At 35.9% G+C, this 17235-nt stretch overlaps 1 protein-coding gene across 10 annotated transcripts in view; it reads right to left on the reverse strand.

Moving 5' to 3' along the window:
* Positions 1-17235, reverse strand: part of Lar (tyrosine-protein phosphatase Lar) — a 571867-nt gene that overhangs the window by 110441 nt on the left and 444191 nt on the right. For all 10 annotated transcript variants that reach the window (XM_065228155.1, XM_065228154.1, XM_065228160.1 and 7 more), the window contains 2 exons: positions 4552-4652; positions 4117-4309 (listed from right to left, as the gene is read on the reverse strand). In XM_065228155.1, the coding sequence (XP_065084227.1) occupies positions 4117-4309; positions 4552-4652 (294 nt within the window). The remainder of the gene's footprint in view (positions 1-4116; positions 4310-4551; positions 4653-17235) is intronic.

A 17235-nucleotide genomic window follows, 5' to 3' on the forward strand; every position in this document is an offset into this window, starting at 1 on the left:
AGAACTTGCAGATACATCTCCCGGATATCCCGCCGTCCCTCTTTTGCTCATAAACTGACTGCGGCTGTGGAATAGTTCTAGCGACGTTTTCATCACTACCTAAAGCCCCACGTTGCGAGAGCATTTCCAGTCGATGGTGTGTTATAATGCAATTCTTCTTTACCCAACTATTGTGTTGCTCCTCTCGTCATGACCAACGTACCCTAATAAAAAATAACCATAAACGAACGACAACCCTAATCATTGAACTATTCCACAAATGGTTTGGATGATACCCAGAACACGTCGTTAAGCAAATTAACCATACAATTTTTATTAGGGTAGTCATCTCAGAGAGGAAGCAGTAGGGTGGTTGTTGCGTGCTGTTCCATCATCAGCATTGTTGACGGCTACTCCCGCCTTGAGTTGTTACATTCAAAGTGTTTTTATATTACTTCATTGCCTGTAGACTTGGAGACATACTTCAAGTCTCTGCGTACATCGTACGGGTTAGACAAAAGATGTGCGTCTATCTTTAAAAACTGTCGCATTAATGGCCGTTCGCTCATTTTCAACTTCTATTCAATTTTCATACTGCCGTACTCTAACGGAACTATCCACCTACCCTCTTCTAAAGATCATTCTCTAGCTAATAAATTATCACACTAAAGCTTCATGTTAGCATTTCCAACCAACTCTGATCAGAAATGTCTCAAACTTATGCTCAAAATAATCTTGGATTTTTCTCTTGAATTCTATTAAAAACTTAATTCGTATTCTCCCAAGAATTCCCATTTTTTTTCTTCAGAATTCTCAAAAAAAAAATCCATCTCAGATCGCCCTTGTAACTCTTCCCGGTTTTTTTTTTGAGATTGTACCGTCAACATTCGATACCGGTATTCTTCTAAGAAATTCCTTTGAATTCTTTAGAATTTTCATTGAACTGTCCTCTGAAATCACCCAGAACTATCCGCAGAGTTCATTACGTTTGGAATTCACGAGATTGTCATTAAATCTCTCTAAAATAAAATCATAGAAGAGTGTTCACTCAGCTGTCGACAGAAGCAGGCCACTCTCGATGTGTATCACGCGAGCGTCTGTGGACATGGCAACAACCATTGTATACCAGTTATTTCGGTCGATACGTCGTCGACTTTGGAAAGCAACCGTTTAGTGATGAGTGTGTGAGTGCTGACCATGTTTTGCGTCCATGATTGTTTTGTACCTTTTGACTATATAGTTTGAAGATGTATTGTAAAATGACCAAGATTTCTTTTTTTTTCCTTTAGTTTGTTTTTCGTGGATCTTGCTTTTCGTGCTGAGCACCAATGCTACCGACGCCAAGGAGGCAGCTCCCACACCTGGACCCTACCTATGGACCTATCAACTTATGGACATGAACGACTTTACTTCATTTCCGAAGGAAGGCGTGATCAGAGATGTTACGCTTAAGAACATCCCGGCGGCGCCGACTAGGAGTGAACCCAGGCCTGCTGGGGTGAGAGGTAATCACGCTAACCACTACACCACCGACTCCGCCGAGCAAAAATCCTCGGCTGTTAAAAGATAATTCGATTGAGCCTTATCGAAAAAAAGGTGTTAGTAAAATCTCAAAACTTATTTTGAATAGTTATTAGGATTAGATCTGCAATTCTCCTCCAATTGTCATAAACAACTTCTCACAACTCTCGTTAAATTGCATCTGGAGCTCGCAGTTATATTGAAATTAACAAAATTGATGTGCAGTTATATAACCGTATCCCCTTTGAAGTTCTTCCCAGGTCTAATCACTTAGAAGTCACTAAATTTACACGTCATGTATGTTGTGTCCATTCCATTGTGTATGTTGTGTCGACATGAATTATGGAGCGTAAACAAACAAATAATTTAAAATGAAGAGCACTGAACTCAAAAACATGCCACTCGGCGTACGTTTTAAAAAGCAGAATTTAGGGTCTTTTATAATGTAGGCAGGCACTTAGTGCAAAAATCCCGACACTTTTAGAAGTTGATTATCAAGGCCAAATATAATCCAAATGCCACGTAAATTTTATGATGAGGTTATCTTTATCAACGAGTCTTTCCGCCATAGGCTGGTTCATCTCTTATTTTATGATGATCCTATTTAGCTTACATAATTATTATGCTGCCAAGGGGATGTAATATTTAATTCTAAAAATGAAATTTCTGGATAAAAATACTGTCAGTTATTCGGTAAATTACAATATTCGTCTCTGAAATAAGTATATTGGTGTTATATGTAGAATTTCTTCTAAATGCTCTTTAAAATTCCTATGGATTTTTCTATGTAATTTGACTCAAAAAAATCAGTTCAGGAATTGAATTTTTTTTGGTGAAGAATTTTCCCCGATTTTCATTGAAATTTGCAGGCTTTTCCGAGATTTTTTTTCAAATTTTCCTAGGGCTTATAAACTTTTTGCATTTTGCCGGTCATTTGCTCAAAATGGTTATATAGTACATCATTGTTTATTTTTTCGACTTGGTTAGTGTAAAATACTCAAGCACACCTGGCACGACATGTGATAAACATGACTTCTTGTTAATTTAAACATTTTGTTTTTTTTTTAAACTTTAGATCCTTTACATTTTATTGTGAAAAAGTGACTTTAGTGACGCATATTTAAGAAATAGAGACTGGTCACTAAATAGTGACTGGTGTTAAAAGTGACCGACTTCAAAATAGTGGCTTGCTACCAATCCTGCGTTAAATCCATCTGCGTTTGCAATTCCAGACTTTGGCTTTTTTCATATAACGGTGGACAACTCTAGTCTGCACGCTTTTTTTTCCTCTGTCGTATTACTCCATCATTATTGAGAAATGATGAAGTATTCGGTTATGATACAGTTGTCATTCTTGTCTGCATCACAAGGAATCGATTCTAATTGAAAAGTCCACTCTCCAAAGGCGCGCTACTTTGTCATTCAAAATTGGATTCCTTAGAAACAAAATTAAACAATGACACCGATAATGACCATGCATCAGAACCCTAGTCTTAATCACTTCATACTAGGGAACAACGAATATAATATTAGGAATCACATAGATCATTCCTGGTCAAGGCAACGCCAGGACTTATCACTATTAACAAGGTATAAAAAGTAACAAGGACTAAAATGTGTTCCATTGATTACTGAAAAATCCTATTCCTCTAGTTTGAAATAGTCAGAACTAGGAATCGGTGGTAGAACTAACATCACGTATCGTACCACGAAATGGTGATCTACACACCTAGAAATTATCGCCGACGTCGGTAATTTTTAACGAAATTCAGCTGAACTTTTCGGTAAAATGTATGCAATTCAATTCAATTGCTGTTCAGCTACTTTGAAATTAAATCTCCACTAAAATGGCAAGATTTGATCATTTAAACAAGGTTGAACATGTTTTGATATTAATTTAAAATTCAATAGCCTTTAAAATGAAGCTATTCTGATTTTGGTAAAATTTACCGAATACGGCAACAAAATCTTAGTGTGTACCCACTTTTCGAGGCGTGTGTATGCTTAGATTGTATGGCACATTTTGAAACATAATGACGGTCATTATCATACCGTAATTACGGGTGACGTCAACATTATTTTTTTAATTTGCTGCTTACACTCATTCCAATAGGAAATACCGTACACGGAAACCTTGAAATTCACTTCTCTAGTTACTTTCTTCCACCACACGCAAAATTGTCATAGAGCCTGATATTTGAAAAATTCTATAGAACGTGCTATTATGTCGCAATACTATCGTATCTCATCATCCACCCACACATTCCGCCCCGTTCAGGTCAGCCCGTCGTTTATTTCCTGTGAAAATTTTATACCCTTTGACACCCATTGTTTTCTGTTTCTGTACGGTGGTAACAGCGTAGCCAACATTAACACCCTATTACGGCTTATTTGAATAAGTAAGTAGCTGACCATGGGAGCAGCTTGGCTATTTGTATTATAATCGGTTGTCCCACACGAAAAAGGCATACATACAACCAACTTACACTCACACACACACACACTCACGCACACCAAACCACTACACGTACGCGTCTCCCTTTGCTATAGAGGGGGTTCCGGATCGGGCCAGGCACCACCGACCGGACCAAACAAAAACCCATATCAAATAATTACCTTGCTGTGTTTTGACCTGTACCGGATTGGACATTGGACCGGCCCCCATCGATGTGAACGCCTGCACCCGGATGGTGTAGATTGCGTGCGGCGTTAGCTCCGAGATGGTCGTTAACTCGCTATTGTCCACCATCTGCGATTCCCAGGATGCTTCCGGTTGGTTGGGGTTTGTGGTGTAGTACACTTTGTAGCCCTGCGACGACGGGAGAAAATAAGGATAAGGACAATTTTATACAATTACCCAGGTTTCTCGGTGTCAGCGGACGGTCCACTGTGTGCCGTGGTGCCAAAATCGAATGCATATTTAAAAAGCTTTTGGGGTACCGAGGACCAACCGAGAAACATACTACTCGCTTATGTAACATGTTCTGGACGTGTGGTCGGTACTGGGAGAGATAGAGGGAAGGGGGACACTTCCGGAGAAGCGAAACTTACAGTCACTTGTCCATTAGGCGTCTCAGGTGGCTCCCAAGTGATAACCATTGTCGATGAACTTAACGGGCGCACTTGAATGTTCCTCGGTGCACTTTCCATCTCTGGAATGGGGCGGAGAGAGACACTTTTTTAGTTTTCTTCTATTTCTTGGTTTTTTTTTTTTGGTGAATAGGTACAAACTTTGACAACACGAGATGGTGAGATTCGAACTGAACAACAACAGAATATATTTATAACAGGAGGAGGAGGAGGAGGAGAAGGAGGAGGAGGAGGACGAAAAGAAAAATGTTACAAGGAAATCGTTTTCTTGTACGGATGGAAATAAAGTACTAGAACGTTGCAACGATGCTGTAAAATGTGCAACTTTAGTGCTATTGCCTTTTGAAAGAAAAAGCGGTCCCGTCGAATGTGGATGTATTTACAAAACATGGCTGATTTTCGGGATTTAAATCAGGCATTGCATTTAAAAATGATATGTAAAGATAAATACTAGATCTAAGGGTATTAGTAATGAATACTGTTAATGGTATTAAAAAAAAAAGACGATAGAAGTTATGTGCAGTTTTGTTATTTGTTTATTCGACGCGGATTTTTATAATTATATTTAATTACCACACAATTATAGTTCGTCATAAACCAACGAATAATAGAGGAGTATTTTTATAATCGTGTGGTAGGTATATTTTCTCAAATTGTTTGATTATACCTAATGAAAAAGAGTGACGAGAAGATTTTAAGCAGAATCTGGCTGAGTAAATTAACCACTTGGCGAATTCTGTGATAATCTAGTATTGTCTAGGGTTCTGATAATCTACGAAAAATATATCATGCAAAATATGCTTACAATTATAATTGAAAAGTTGCAGTATAAAGAAGATTTAGATTTAATAGAAATAATAAACGTACCGAAAGCACATCGAAAAATTCGATGAAATTTACTACCACTACTGTATTAAAATAATAACCCATACAAAAATAACAAAAATAATGTCAACGTGTAACTTATTAAAAAATATTAAAAAACGCATACTGCAACAAACTATTAGAAATTTTCAATAGTTGATTGCAGGGTCGAGCCTAGAGTCAAAAAAAAAGTACCGACTCCGGCTTCGACTTCGACTTTAATAAAAGATAATTTTAACCCATTAACGCCCAAGTCTCGTGAAGATCGTCCGAAAAATTGGTCCATGAGCACATTTTCAGGCTTATGATAAATTTGATGCAATTCAAAATGCCTATCACCGAAAACTCACTTGAACCGTCTAAACTCAGATTAAATGTTTTTTTTTTTAAATTCCCATAAAAGAAAAAAAAAACAAATCGGAAAAACTCAACCTTCTCCGAATCGCATTAAACTTTTCATAACTGGTTGTAATGGGTTATGCTTCACATTTTTACTAAAATCCAGCCATTGTAGATCTTGTAAAATTTTGAAAATCGTGTGAAAAAATATTAGCTCGGAAACGGCATTTGTGATTGAAATGACGTCTGAGCAGTGGCATACGGCATACTGGTCATTTTATATTATTCCATTGAAGATGAACTAATTCAACAATTCAATAAATTATGCGAAAACGAATTTCCACATGCGCATCATTTCAGCCACTTTCTCAAAGGAACCTCATTGTCACTGTCAATTGAGTCACTCACTATCAATTGATATACGGCAGTGGATTATGGAAGAAACCCAGAAAAATGGTCCCGATGTTGGATCAATGTAAAGTTTATTTAAAGTCAATGTCGGGTCGATGCTGGGTCATTTTTGGGTTTATGTTGGGTAATTCGGGTCAAAATCGAGTTGGGATCTGGTAGAAGTCAGGTTTGTGTCAGGTAGGCTTAGCTTTTTCGCTGGAATGTTGACCAGAGCTCCGTTTGTGTGTAGGTTACACTCAATCAGTCATGGTATAATCATAATATTTTTCCGTCTTCATATGCTCTCAATGCGTGATATTCGAACAAAGTGTCATGCTTGATATTGATTTTACAAGCCCATTTGACATTGTGAGACGTGTATAGTTGAAGCTGAGAGTTGAATCGACACAAAAATGATTCCGTTGCAACTCGTTTTCTTAGAAGGAGAAGGTATAATGCTATCCATTTTACCTCTTCACCGATAGCAGACACGAAGCGACTGCTGCCAGTCCTTATGGAAGTTTTGGTTGCTTTCGGATGTAAAGCAAAAAATATTAAACTCCCCCAAGTAACCAACAAGCCTCCTAATTCGCATTTTTGCAATATAACCCAAGTAACATTGCAAGTTTTATAGTGGTTTTAAAGCATGCTACAAGTCTAAATCATTGTCTACAGAACCCTCATAAAACCAAAATTGTTACTTGGGAAATCTGATACACGGCTAACATAGAGCATGCTACGGTTTAAATAAGCAGCATATTAGCCTTATATTGTAAAAAAGGCGAATTAGCGGGCTTGTTGGTTTGGGTCAATCTCATCACAGTTTTGTGAGATTTGCAGCTGATGAATTTTGTTAGTTTGATATTACGAGCTGCAATATTACATTTTGAAATATATACCGCAATTGTTGATTGTTGTCTACGAAAATCAAGCGCGATCTTGCTCTTTGGTTAGATTTGATTTTGTGATATTTTACAATGTTTTGACAAATTTCATGGACACCATTTTATAAATTTTACAAGATACAAACTGGCCGAATTTTAGCAAAAATGTGAATCATTGCCCATAACAAACAAACAAAACGGAGAAGGTCGATCCTAGAAATAAATTTTCACTATTTTGCCTGCAACTGGTCAATAGCATTAAACCAATTCAAAATTTTATTAACGTTTCAAAATTACTGAAAAAAAAGATACTTTAAAAAGGCATTTTATGTATCAACATTTCAGAAAGTTTATTTCCAATCTTTGTTCATTGTAATCTGTTTTCGTGTACCATTGGAAATATGTAAGTTCGGTTCGGTTTTGCAAAAATAACAGTTGGGACCAAGGTTTTTTTCAGATTGAGGCCGATTTATTTCAAACAACATTATGAAATTCAAATTCGTGTTCATTTTCGTAGAAAAACGATAAAATTGTGTGAAAATTGACAAAATTATTTGTTTGTTTGCCTGTCCATTTTTATTTGTAAATAAGATTGATTGGGAACATTGAAAGCTGTGATTCATTTCGATAGAATCTGTGGTTAATTTTGTTTTATATTGTGATCACATTCATTTGAATTTGTAAATCTGACCAATTTTGTTTCATAGAAATTAAGACCTACATAATTTAAAATTTGGCATATGAGTATGATATCTTGTTGAATTAATCTCAAACCGTTAGTTCAGGCCATTTTTGTTTTGATAAAAGACTGTTTCTGTGTTTTTTTATAAATTGGGATAAATGCCTGTACAAATGCTATCAATTTGTTAGAAATTTCGCATGTTTTCAGCTCTTGAATGTCATTCGAAACTGTTAATAATTTTGATTTAATAAGTATAAATTTTCTTTGCTACATGTTTTTATGCAGTGCCATTAGAAGTGGCGAATGATCAGCTTAAAAACTGAGGGATCAGTTAAGTTCATATATACAGTAATGGCCCAATTTTGTCAGCCCCTCCCCGCACCACAGTTTAATCTTTCAATAATAACACATAACCGTAATTACAAATCTATCACGTTCATCTGTAAGATGGCTGTTTAAGGTATACTTTGGTGCAATAAAACCACTGAAAAAGCGTAAAGGTTTCGTAGACCATTAGAAAATATTTTCAAAAAGGGAGCTGACAAAATCGGGCCATTGCTATAGTTTGAAGTTGTGACATTTTTGTTTGATGTCGTGTCCAATTTCTTTTTAAATTACCAATGTTTATAATATATGTTATGATTATTATTGTTAGAAAATAAAACCTTTTCGTTTTATATGAGAGATTGAGACTTTAGAGAGATTATTGGCGCTATCTTATTGTCAGTCAATCAAACGGTTTTTGATTTTTTTTAGCATTATAGTTCAAATGTCTCATTACACTCCAGAATACGCTAAATAAATAACTTCTTCTTCGTATGTTCAGCAAATTGTTTATCGCCAAGGAATCAAAAATATTTTCATGTGACAAAACGACAAGCGATCATCGAACCGAATAATAACGCTGTGTCAGAAGTGGAAAGTAACAATGATATAATCTTCATCCTTTTATTTCATAAAAAGCAGCCAGCACGACACAGCTCACTCGGGGCGGTAGAAGGAAACGAGCAAATTGTTGGCACGAAGTAAAGCTGAAGATAACACACATGTGCTAATGGGAATTTGTTTGTTATGTCTTTTCTCGATTCAGATCAAGCTATGTCCTCATCTGTGTATATTGCAGCAAAGCAGGCAAGCAACATATCATTATCCTTCTACCACTCTGATCGAGCTATGTTACAGAGCGAGTTTATCATGGTAATCGTAGCAACCGTTTTTTCTGTATCGTTGGCTGCTTTATGTGTTTGGATTCGCTGCTCATCGCATATTAGCTTATTGCGTGCTATCAACTTAGTGTTCTAGATGCACTACAACAGTTAATAATTGAGAGATTTTGTTGCCTGCACCATGTACAATCATACTCCATGTCCAGGGAAGTTGAGAAAATTTTCAACTTGATTTTTTTTAGACCTGATCGGGAATCGAGCCCAGCCATCTCCAGCATAGTCTTGCTGTGTAGCAACGCCTTTGCCGACTTAGCTAACGGTAGCCCCACACAAATAAATCACTTAAATTTTTAACTGATTTTTCGAAGCGTATTGATATCCCCAACAAATGTGCAAAATTTGTGTGAATTGGGGTATGATCTGGTTTTGGGAAAATCTCTTGTCTCATCTTGGTTTATAGCTACGCCTTTGTCGACTGAGCTAACGGTAGCCCCACACAAATAAATCACTAAAATTGTTAAACTGATTTTTCGAAGCGTATGATCTGGATTTTCGGGAGAATTTTTAATTTAGTATGAAAAATGTATGGGAAACAACATGAAGCCAATCATTTGCTTGTCAAAAAATTGCTCAATTTTGACCAAACCTCGGACTTAGATAGAAACTTTAGAGTATGACTTAAGAACTTACTGGAAGTTTTGGGATCATTGTTTTGAAATTCACATGAAAGGTTCAGGATCCAGCCTGAACTTTAGAGAAGAACATATATGTTTTAAGATCATGGGTGAATTCAGAGAACGTGTGAAAATTTACACGTTCTCTCAATTGACTATCAAATATCTTCAGGGCAGTTCCATTAACTTCAGGAAGATAGCAAAAACATTACTGTTAATACCAAAATTTCAGCTTTAAGTTTAAATATTTTTAGGGAAGCAACGTGAACTTCGGGGCAGTTCCATGAATAACAGAAAAATAGCGAGAACTCCACGTAGATTTTTAAAACTTTGGGACAGTTTCATTAATTTCAGGAGAAAATCGGGATTGTTAAAAAAAAATTAAGTATAGTCCATAAAACTTCGGAGAAGTTTTGTGAACTTAAAAAATCTTTCAGAAACTTCACAGAAATTCCAAGAAGTTCACGGAAGTCCAGCAAATTTCAGGGAGGCCTAGAGATGTTAAGGTCAACTCCAGATCATTATCAGAAAATAAGTGAGAATTGCAGGGAAGTTTCGTGAACTTCAACAAAGATTCAAGATCTTCAGGGTCATTAACTTCACAAACAATGTTGGAACTGTAAGGAAGTTCTGAGTCCAGGAAGTGTCATCAAGAAACTGCAAGAACATAAAGGAAGATCCGAATAACTCTGAAATACTTTGGAAAGAACAGGGTATTTTAAAGAACTTCAAGACAGTTCCGTTTGCTTCAAGACAACTTCAGGATTTTTTCGAGAACTTCAGAGAAGTCAAGAGAACTCCAGAGCTGTAGAGAGAAGCTAAAGAAAATTACGGATTCCACCTTCCTCAGAGAAGCTAGTTCTAGTGATCTTTGGGGAATTACAGAGATCTTACGGGTAGTACCAATAACTTCAGGGAAGTTACGAGAACTGCAGGAAAGTACAGACTTTCGTGGAAGTATTAAGCGTAAGTGTAAGTTCTGTAAGGGTAAGATCCGATAAATTCAGAACAGTCCCATGAATTTCAAGAGATTTCTGAGAATTTCAAAGTAGTCTAGAGAACTCCAGGGAACGTAAGAATTCTTCATAGAAAATTCGGGAACTTCAAAGAAGCCCAGATAATATCAGAAAAGTTCAAAGGACAGTTCCATTTATTTCATGGCAGCACTTCAAGAGAGTTCAGAGAACTTTTGGGATGCTCCTAGATCATTTTTTTTTTTTTTTTTTTAACTCTTTATTTGTTCCAAATTCAAAATAAATTACATTTCATTTTAACCTAGGTGCTCCAGTTACTGCAGTAACGTACCAGCCTTAATTGTTATGATATATATCTAAGTGTTTTTACATTGTTCATGTCTTGGCAATTCAGTATTTTAAACAGGTTTTTTAACCTGCATGTCAGTATAACAATTGATATCTTTAAACTAAAAACTAAAACTAAATCTTATCTAAGTATAAAGGGAATTAATCGTTGCAATTGAGGATTGCAACGATTTTTGCCTGAAATTATTAATTATTTTGTTGGACATTTGTGCTAAAGTCTCAACATTCGAAATTCTATGTACTTTGGTTGTACTGTACCAGGGAGGCAACTTCAAAATCATTTTCAGAATTTTGTTCTGAATCCTTTGAAGTGCTTTTTTCCTGGTAGTGCAGCAACTAGACCATATTGGCACAGCGTAAAGCATGGCCGGTCTAAAAACTTGTTTAAATATTAGAAGTTTATTCGTCAGGCAAAGTTTGGATTTCCTGTTTATAAGAGGATACAAACATTTAATATATTTGTTACATTTGGCTTGAATGCCCTCAATGTGATCTTTAAAAGTTAATTTTTGGTCAAGTATTAATCCAAGATATTTCACTTGGTTTGACCAGGAAATTGGAACTCCGTTCATAGTGACTATGTGACTACTACTAGGTTTCAAAAACGAAGCTCTAGGCTTATGTGGAAATATTATAAGTTGAGTTTTGGAAGCGTTGGGAGAAATCTTCCATTTTTGTAAATAAGAAGAGAAAATATCTAAACTTTTCTGCAGTCTGCTGCAAATAACACGAAGACTTCTTCCTTTAGCGGAAATGCCTGTGTCATCAGCGAACAAAGATTTGTGGCAACCCTGAGGCAAATCAGGGAGGTCCGAAGTGAAAATGTTATACAATATAGGCCCAAGAATGCTACCCTGAGGAACTCCTGCCCTAACAGGTAGTCGATTAGATTTGGAATTTTGATAATTTACTTGAAGAGTTCTGTCAGTTAAATAATTTTGAACTAATTTCATAATATAAAGTGGAAAATTAAACTTTTTCAATTTAGCAATCAAACCTTCATGCCAAACACTGTCGAATGCTTTTTCTATGTCTAGAAGAGCAACTCCAGTTGAGTGGCCTTCAGATTTGTTTGAACGAATTAAATTGTTAACTCTTAAGAGTTGATGAGTAGTTGAATGCCCATGGCGAAATCCAAACTGCTCATCTGCAAAAATTGAGTTCGTATTGATGTGAAGCATCATTCTATTCAAAATTATTTTTTCAAAAAGTTTACTTATTGAAGAAAGCAAACTTATTGGACGGTAGCTAGAAGCTTCAGCTGGATTTTTATCCGGCTTCAAAATTGGAACAACTTTTGCATTTTTCCATTTATCAGGAAAGTATGCCAAATGGAAACATCTGTTAAATAATTTTACCAAGAAAGACAAGGTACTCTCTGGGAGTTTTTTGATGAGGATATAGAAAATTCCATCATCACCTGGAGCTTTCATATTTTGAAATTTTTTAGTTATAGACCTTACTTCGTCCAAATCAGTCCCCCAGGAATCATCAAAAATATTTTCCCGAGAGAAAATATTCAGAAAATCCCGAGCAACCTGATTCTCAATAGGACTAGTAAGACCCAAACTGAAATTATGGGAACTCTCGAATTGCTTAGCAAGTTTCTGAGCTTTTTCCAAATTTGTGATCAAAATTTTACCACCTTCTTTAAGCGCTGGAATAGGCTTTTGAGGTTTTTTCAAAATTTTTGTGAGTTTCCAAAAGGGTTTGGAACTCGGGTCTAATTTAGAAATATTATTTTCAAAAGTTTTGTTCCTCAGGACAGAGAATCGCTTTTTAATTTGTTTTTGCAAATCCCGCCAGATAACTTTCATGGCAGGATCGCGTGTTCTTTGATATTGTCTTCTACGGACATTTTTAAGACGGATCAAGAGCTGAAGATCATCGTCTATTATAATTGAATCGAATTTAACCTCGCATTTTGGTACTGAGACAGCTCTTGCTTCAACTATAGAAATAGTCAGAGATTCAAGAGCATAATTAATTTCATCTTTGGTTTGCAAAGGAATGTTTGGATCGAAGTTATATTCCATAAATGTTCGATACTGCTCCCAATCAGCTCTATGGTAATTGAAAGTAGAGCTGTTGGGATTACAAATTATTTCTTGGGATATTTCAAAAGTTACTGGAAGGTGATCAGAACCGAAGTCAGCATGGGTAACCAATTGGCTACAAAGTTGACATGAATCAGTTAAGACCAAATCAATAGTGGAGGGATTTCTTGCAGAAGAAAAGCATGTTGGGCTGTTTGGATATTGAATAGTGTAATAACCTGCAGAACAATCATCAAACAGAATATTACCATTGGAATTGCTTTGAGCATTATTCCATGAGCGGTGTTTTGCATTAAAATCACCAATAATGAAGAATTTAGACCTATGACGGGTAAGTTTCTGGAGGTCACCCTTGAGAAAATTCTTTTTCTGGCCTACGCATTGGAATGGCAAATAGGCAGCTATAAACGTAAGTTGTCCAAATTTTGTTTCAACAGAAACTCCCAAAGTTTCAAAAACTTTGGTTTCAAATGAAGAAAGAATTTTATGTTTGATTCGTCTATGAATAATGATGGCAACGCCACCACAGGGTCCATCAAGACGATCATTTCTATAAATCAAGTAATTTGCGTCCTTCTTAACCTTATGGTCAGGTTTAAGGAACGTTTCAGTTATAACGGCAATATGCACGTTATGAACTCGCAAAAAGTTAAATAGCTCGTCTTCATTATCTTTAAGAGATCGAGCATTCCAATTTACAATATTTAATGCTTTAAAATCCATTACTGAATTTTAAAGTCATGACAATATTATTTGCAAATTTTACTCCAGTTTGAATAGCATCAAACATGGAGTTAGATTTAAGCATATCAGAAATCATATCAATTAATGAATTCTGTAAAAATTCCATTTTAGGGGCAGTAATGCTTCCTAAGTCAAAATTGTCAAAATTTCCGTTAGAACGTTGGTTAGTATTTTGATTTCTACCCGCTGCAATAGCAGCATAGGTAGCTCCATTAACTCGCTGAACATTGTTAGCAGCGAGGGGAGTAGGTACAGATGAAACATTTGAAGCAGGGAAGATATTTGTACCTACGGGTACGAATGTAGAATTTGTTCCTCGCTGACCGTTGTTAACAGCAGAGGAATTTGTACCTGGTCGGAAACGTGGAGCGTTTCCTACCTGACGGTTAGAACGAGATTGTAGGATCGCTTTGCGAGTCTTACATTCCCAAAAATTGGATTTGTGGTTTTCACCACAATTTGAACATTTAAATTTCTTAGGATCTTCTTTCACAGGACAGTCGTCCTTTGCGTGAGATGAATCACCACAATTCATGCATTTAGCTGGCATGTAGCAATTTTTAGTTCCGTGACCCCATCCCTGGCACTTACGGCACTGGGTGAGGTTTTGGAAATTTCCTCCAGTCTTCCTGAAGTGTTCCCACTTCACTCGGACATGGAGCATAAGGCTAGCTTTTTCTAAGGCCTTAAGGTTGTTTAGTTCACTAGACTTGAAGTGAACTAAATAAAAATCATTAGAAATCCCGTTGCGCGAATCGCCAGGACGGGATTTCATTTTCATTTTGATTACTTGGAGTGGCACAACTCCAAGTAATTTTGCCAGTTCATCTTTGATCTGATCCAGGGATTCACCACTGGGCAGTCCTTTCATGACAACCTTGAACACACGTTCAGTTTTGGTGTCGTAAGTAAAAAATTTGTGCTTCTTCTCAGTAAGATACTTGAGAAGACATTTAAATCCGTCCAAGGTTTCAGCCAATACACGGCATTCACCCCGACGTCCAATTTGTAGTGAAAACTTAACTTTCACGAAATTCAAAAGTTCCATGCGAAGAGCATGGAAATCGGTAGTGGTTATCACAATAGGGGGAATCTTTTCCTTCTTGGCATTAAGCCGGGAAAGTTTACTAGAATTTTTCTTGGATAATGGATCATTCTCATCATCCGTGAGCAAATCAAATTGATTACTCAAATTAATTTCATCAGAAGGGGGGTCAAGAGTTTGCCCCTTTCTTTTGCGTTTAGGCGCCATGGCGGCAGTAAATTTTTATCCAAATCGACTTCCAAGCAGATTACTATAAGAATCTGAAGGATCGAAGAGGAATTTTCCAAATCGATATCCAAGAAGGATTACCTCGGGTAGGGTCCAAACAAGGATCGAAGAGGAATAAGAGTTGAACAAGGTAGAAAATTTTTACAGGTTGAGCACTGAAAAGTGCTGTTTAAATTTGTTGTAGCTTTAGGTAGTAGTAACACTTCCTTCAGCAAAAAGCAAATAGATCCGCACGGCAAGAGAGCACGATGCGGACTGATCCTAGATCATTAATACAAATCAAAGAACCCATATATAGCAGGAGAAAATAACTTATTACCATTAAATTCAGGTATGATTTCTGCAAAACTAGAAACCTAAATATGGTATTGATGAGGCTGACATAACCCAAACAGGAACGAATATCTCGATACCTTAAATTGGTATAGATGAGCCTGACAAAAGAGGTAAAATATCAAAAAATAATACCAAAAAAAATGTTCCCACGATACCATTCCAATACCAAATTATGATAATGCAATACCAAAACAATAACACACAGTTATTATCTTGGTGGCAAACATCAATTTTTGTTATTTACCAAGTATTTTGCATGCATTTTTTAGTATTATTCTTTGGTATTTTACCTCTTATGTCACGCTGATCAACACTAAATTTTGGCATCGGATCAGAATTAGGTATTGATTACTTATTTTCTCCTGCTCGGGAAGAGGTAAAATACCTAACATAATAACTCAAAATTGTTCTTCGAATAACGAATTAATACATAATTTCGTTATTATTTTACGAATCATTATTATAAATTTCAAAGAAATTGCAGGAATTTTAACCTTTCAGTACTTTGGCGCCAACTTTTGTAACACAAGCACTCGCGTGTTGTACAAAACACAACAGTGTGTTTTTTTTCTCCTTGAGGGCAGTTCATGAAACCTAATAATCTCCAAAATATTCTTGAAGTATTGGTCTATTGGACGTGGGTAATAAATTTCATGAAACATGTTAAGTTTCACATTAAACAAGTTTCATAGGCGGAAGGATTAAAAAAAATCGTGTCATACTTTGTATGTTAATTAACCTATGTTCCGGGAAATTCAGGGAATTTATGAAGTTCTGAGAAAATTTTGGAAACAAACATGAACATCAGGAAAATGTGAGCAGATTTTAAGGGAATTCCGTTATTTTCATGGCTTCAAACAATAACAGGAACCTCAGCGAAGATCAGTGAGCTTCAGAAAAGTTTGGAGATTTGTTGGAAGTTTCATTATATTCAGGGATGTTCCGAGTACTTCAAGGACGTTTAGAGATCTTCAGAGCAGTTTCCTTAAATTAATGAAAATTGCAAGAAAGTTTCATAGAGTTCCAAGGAAATATGATATATTCCGAGAATTTAGGAAACTTCATAGATGTCCAGAGAAGATCAAGAAAATATAAAATTTTTAGGTAAAGTTCCATGAGCTTTAAAAAAAGTTTTACATAACTTCCGGGAACTTCTAGGAATTTCATGAAGCTTAAGTAAATAAAATTCAGTAAAATTGCGGGGACTTATAAAATACATTGATGCATTCAATGAAGTCTAGAGCACCCAAGGGAAGTTCAGTGATCTTTCTGGTAGTTCTAATAATAAAATGAAAGTACTTTAAATATCAGGAAACTCTCTATTGGGGAAATTTTAAAATGTGTTCACGAGCTTCAGACAAATTTTGAGAACTTAAGTGAAAATCTTAGAACGACATTTATTATTTCCGTTTAATTTCCGGTAAACTGTGGTGACTTAAAGACGTAACAATTTCAAAAACTCAAGGAAAATTAAGAAATTTCAGGAAATCTGCGGGATCTTCAAAGAATTCTAGAGAATGTCAGGAAAGATCAAAAAACTTCAAAGAAATTCTGAGAATATCAGAAAAAAGTTCCGTGAGCTTCAGTGCTGTTTCAATAATTGGGAGAACGTCACGGAAGAGCATTTTTTTTAAAGCTTTATTAAAGAGATTTTTAGCCTTAGGCTAGTTCATCTCTAACAAGCATTGAAAATCTATAAATTTCAGAAAAATAACGGGAAATTTTAAGAAATACACAGATTTTCTAGTGTCCAGAAAGAGATGTTTCAAATAGGGTTAATTACCCCATTTCCGGCCTATTAAGCACAACCCACACTTAGTCTTTCTTTATAAATGATATATAATAAATAATATATAAATAATAATAATTAGTTCTCTACCCTACTTCAGTCATTTTTTTTTTGAAGCTTCATTG

Source organism: Ochlerotatus camptorhynchus, unplaced genomic scaffold (assembly GCF_037179485.1).
Source record: "Ochlerotatus camptorhynchus isolate MF236.1 unplaced genomic scaffold, CSIRO-AGI_Acam_v1.1 ptg000284l, whole genome shotgun sequence".
Lineage (NCBI taxonomy): Eukaryota > Metazoa > Arthropoda > Insecta > Diptera > Culicidae > Ochlerotatus > Ochlerotatus camptorhynchus.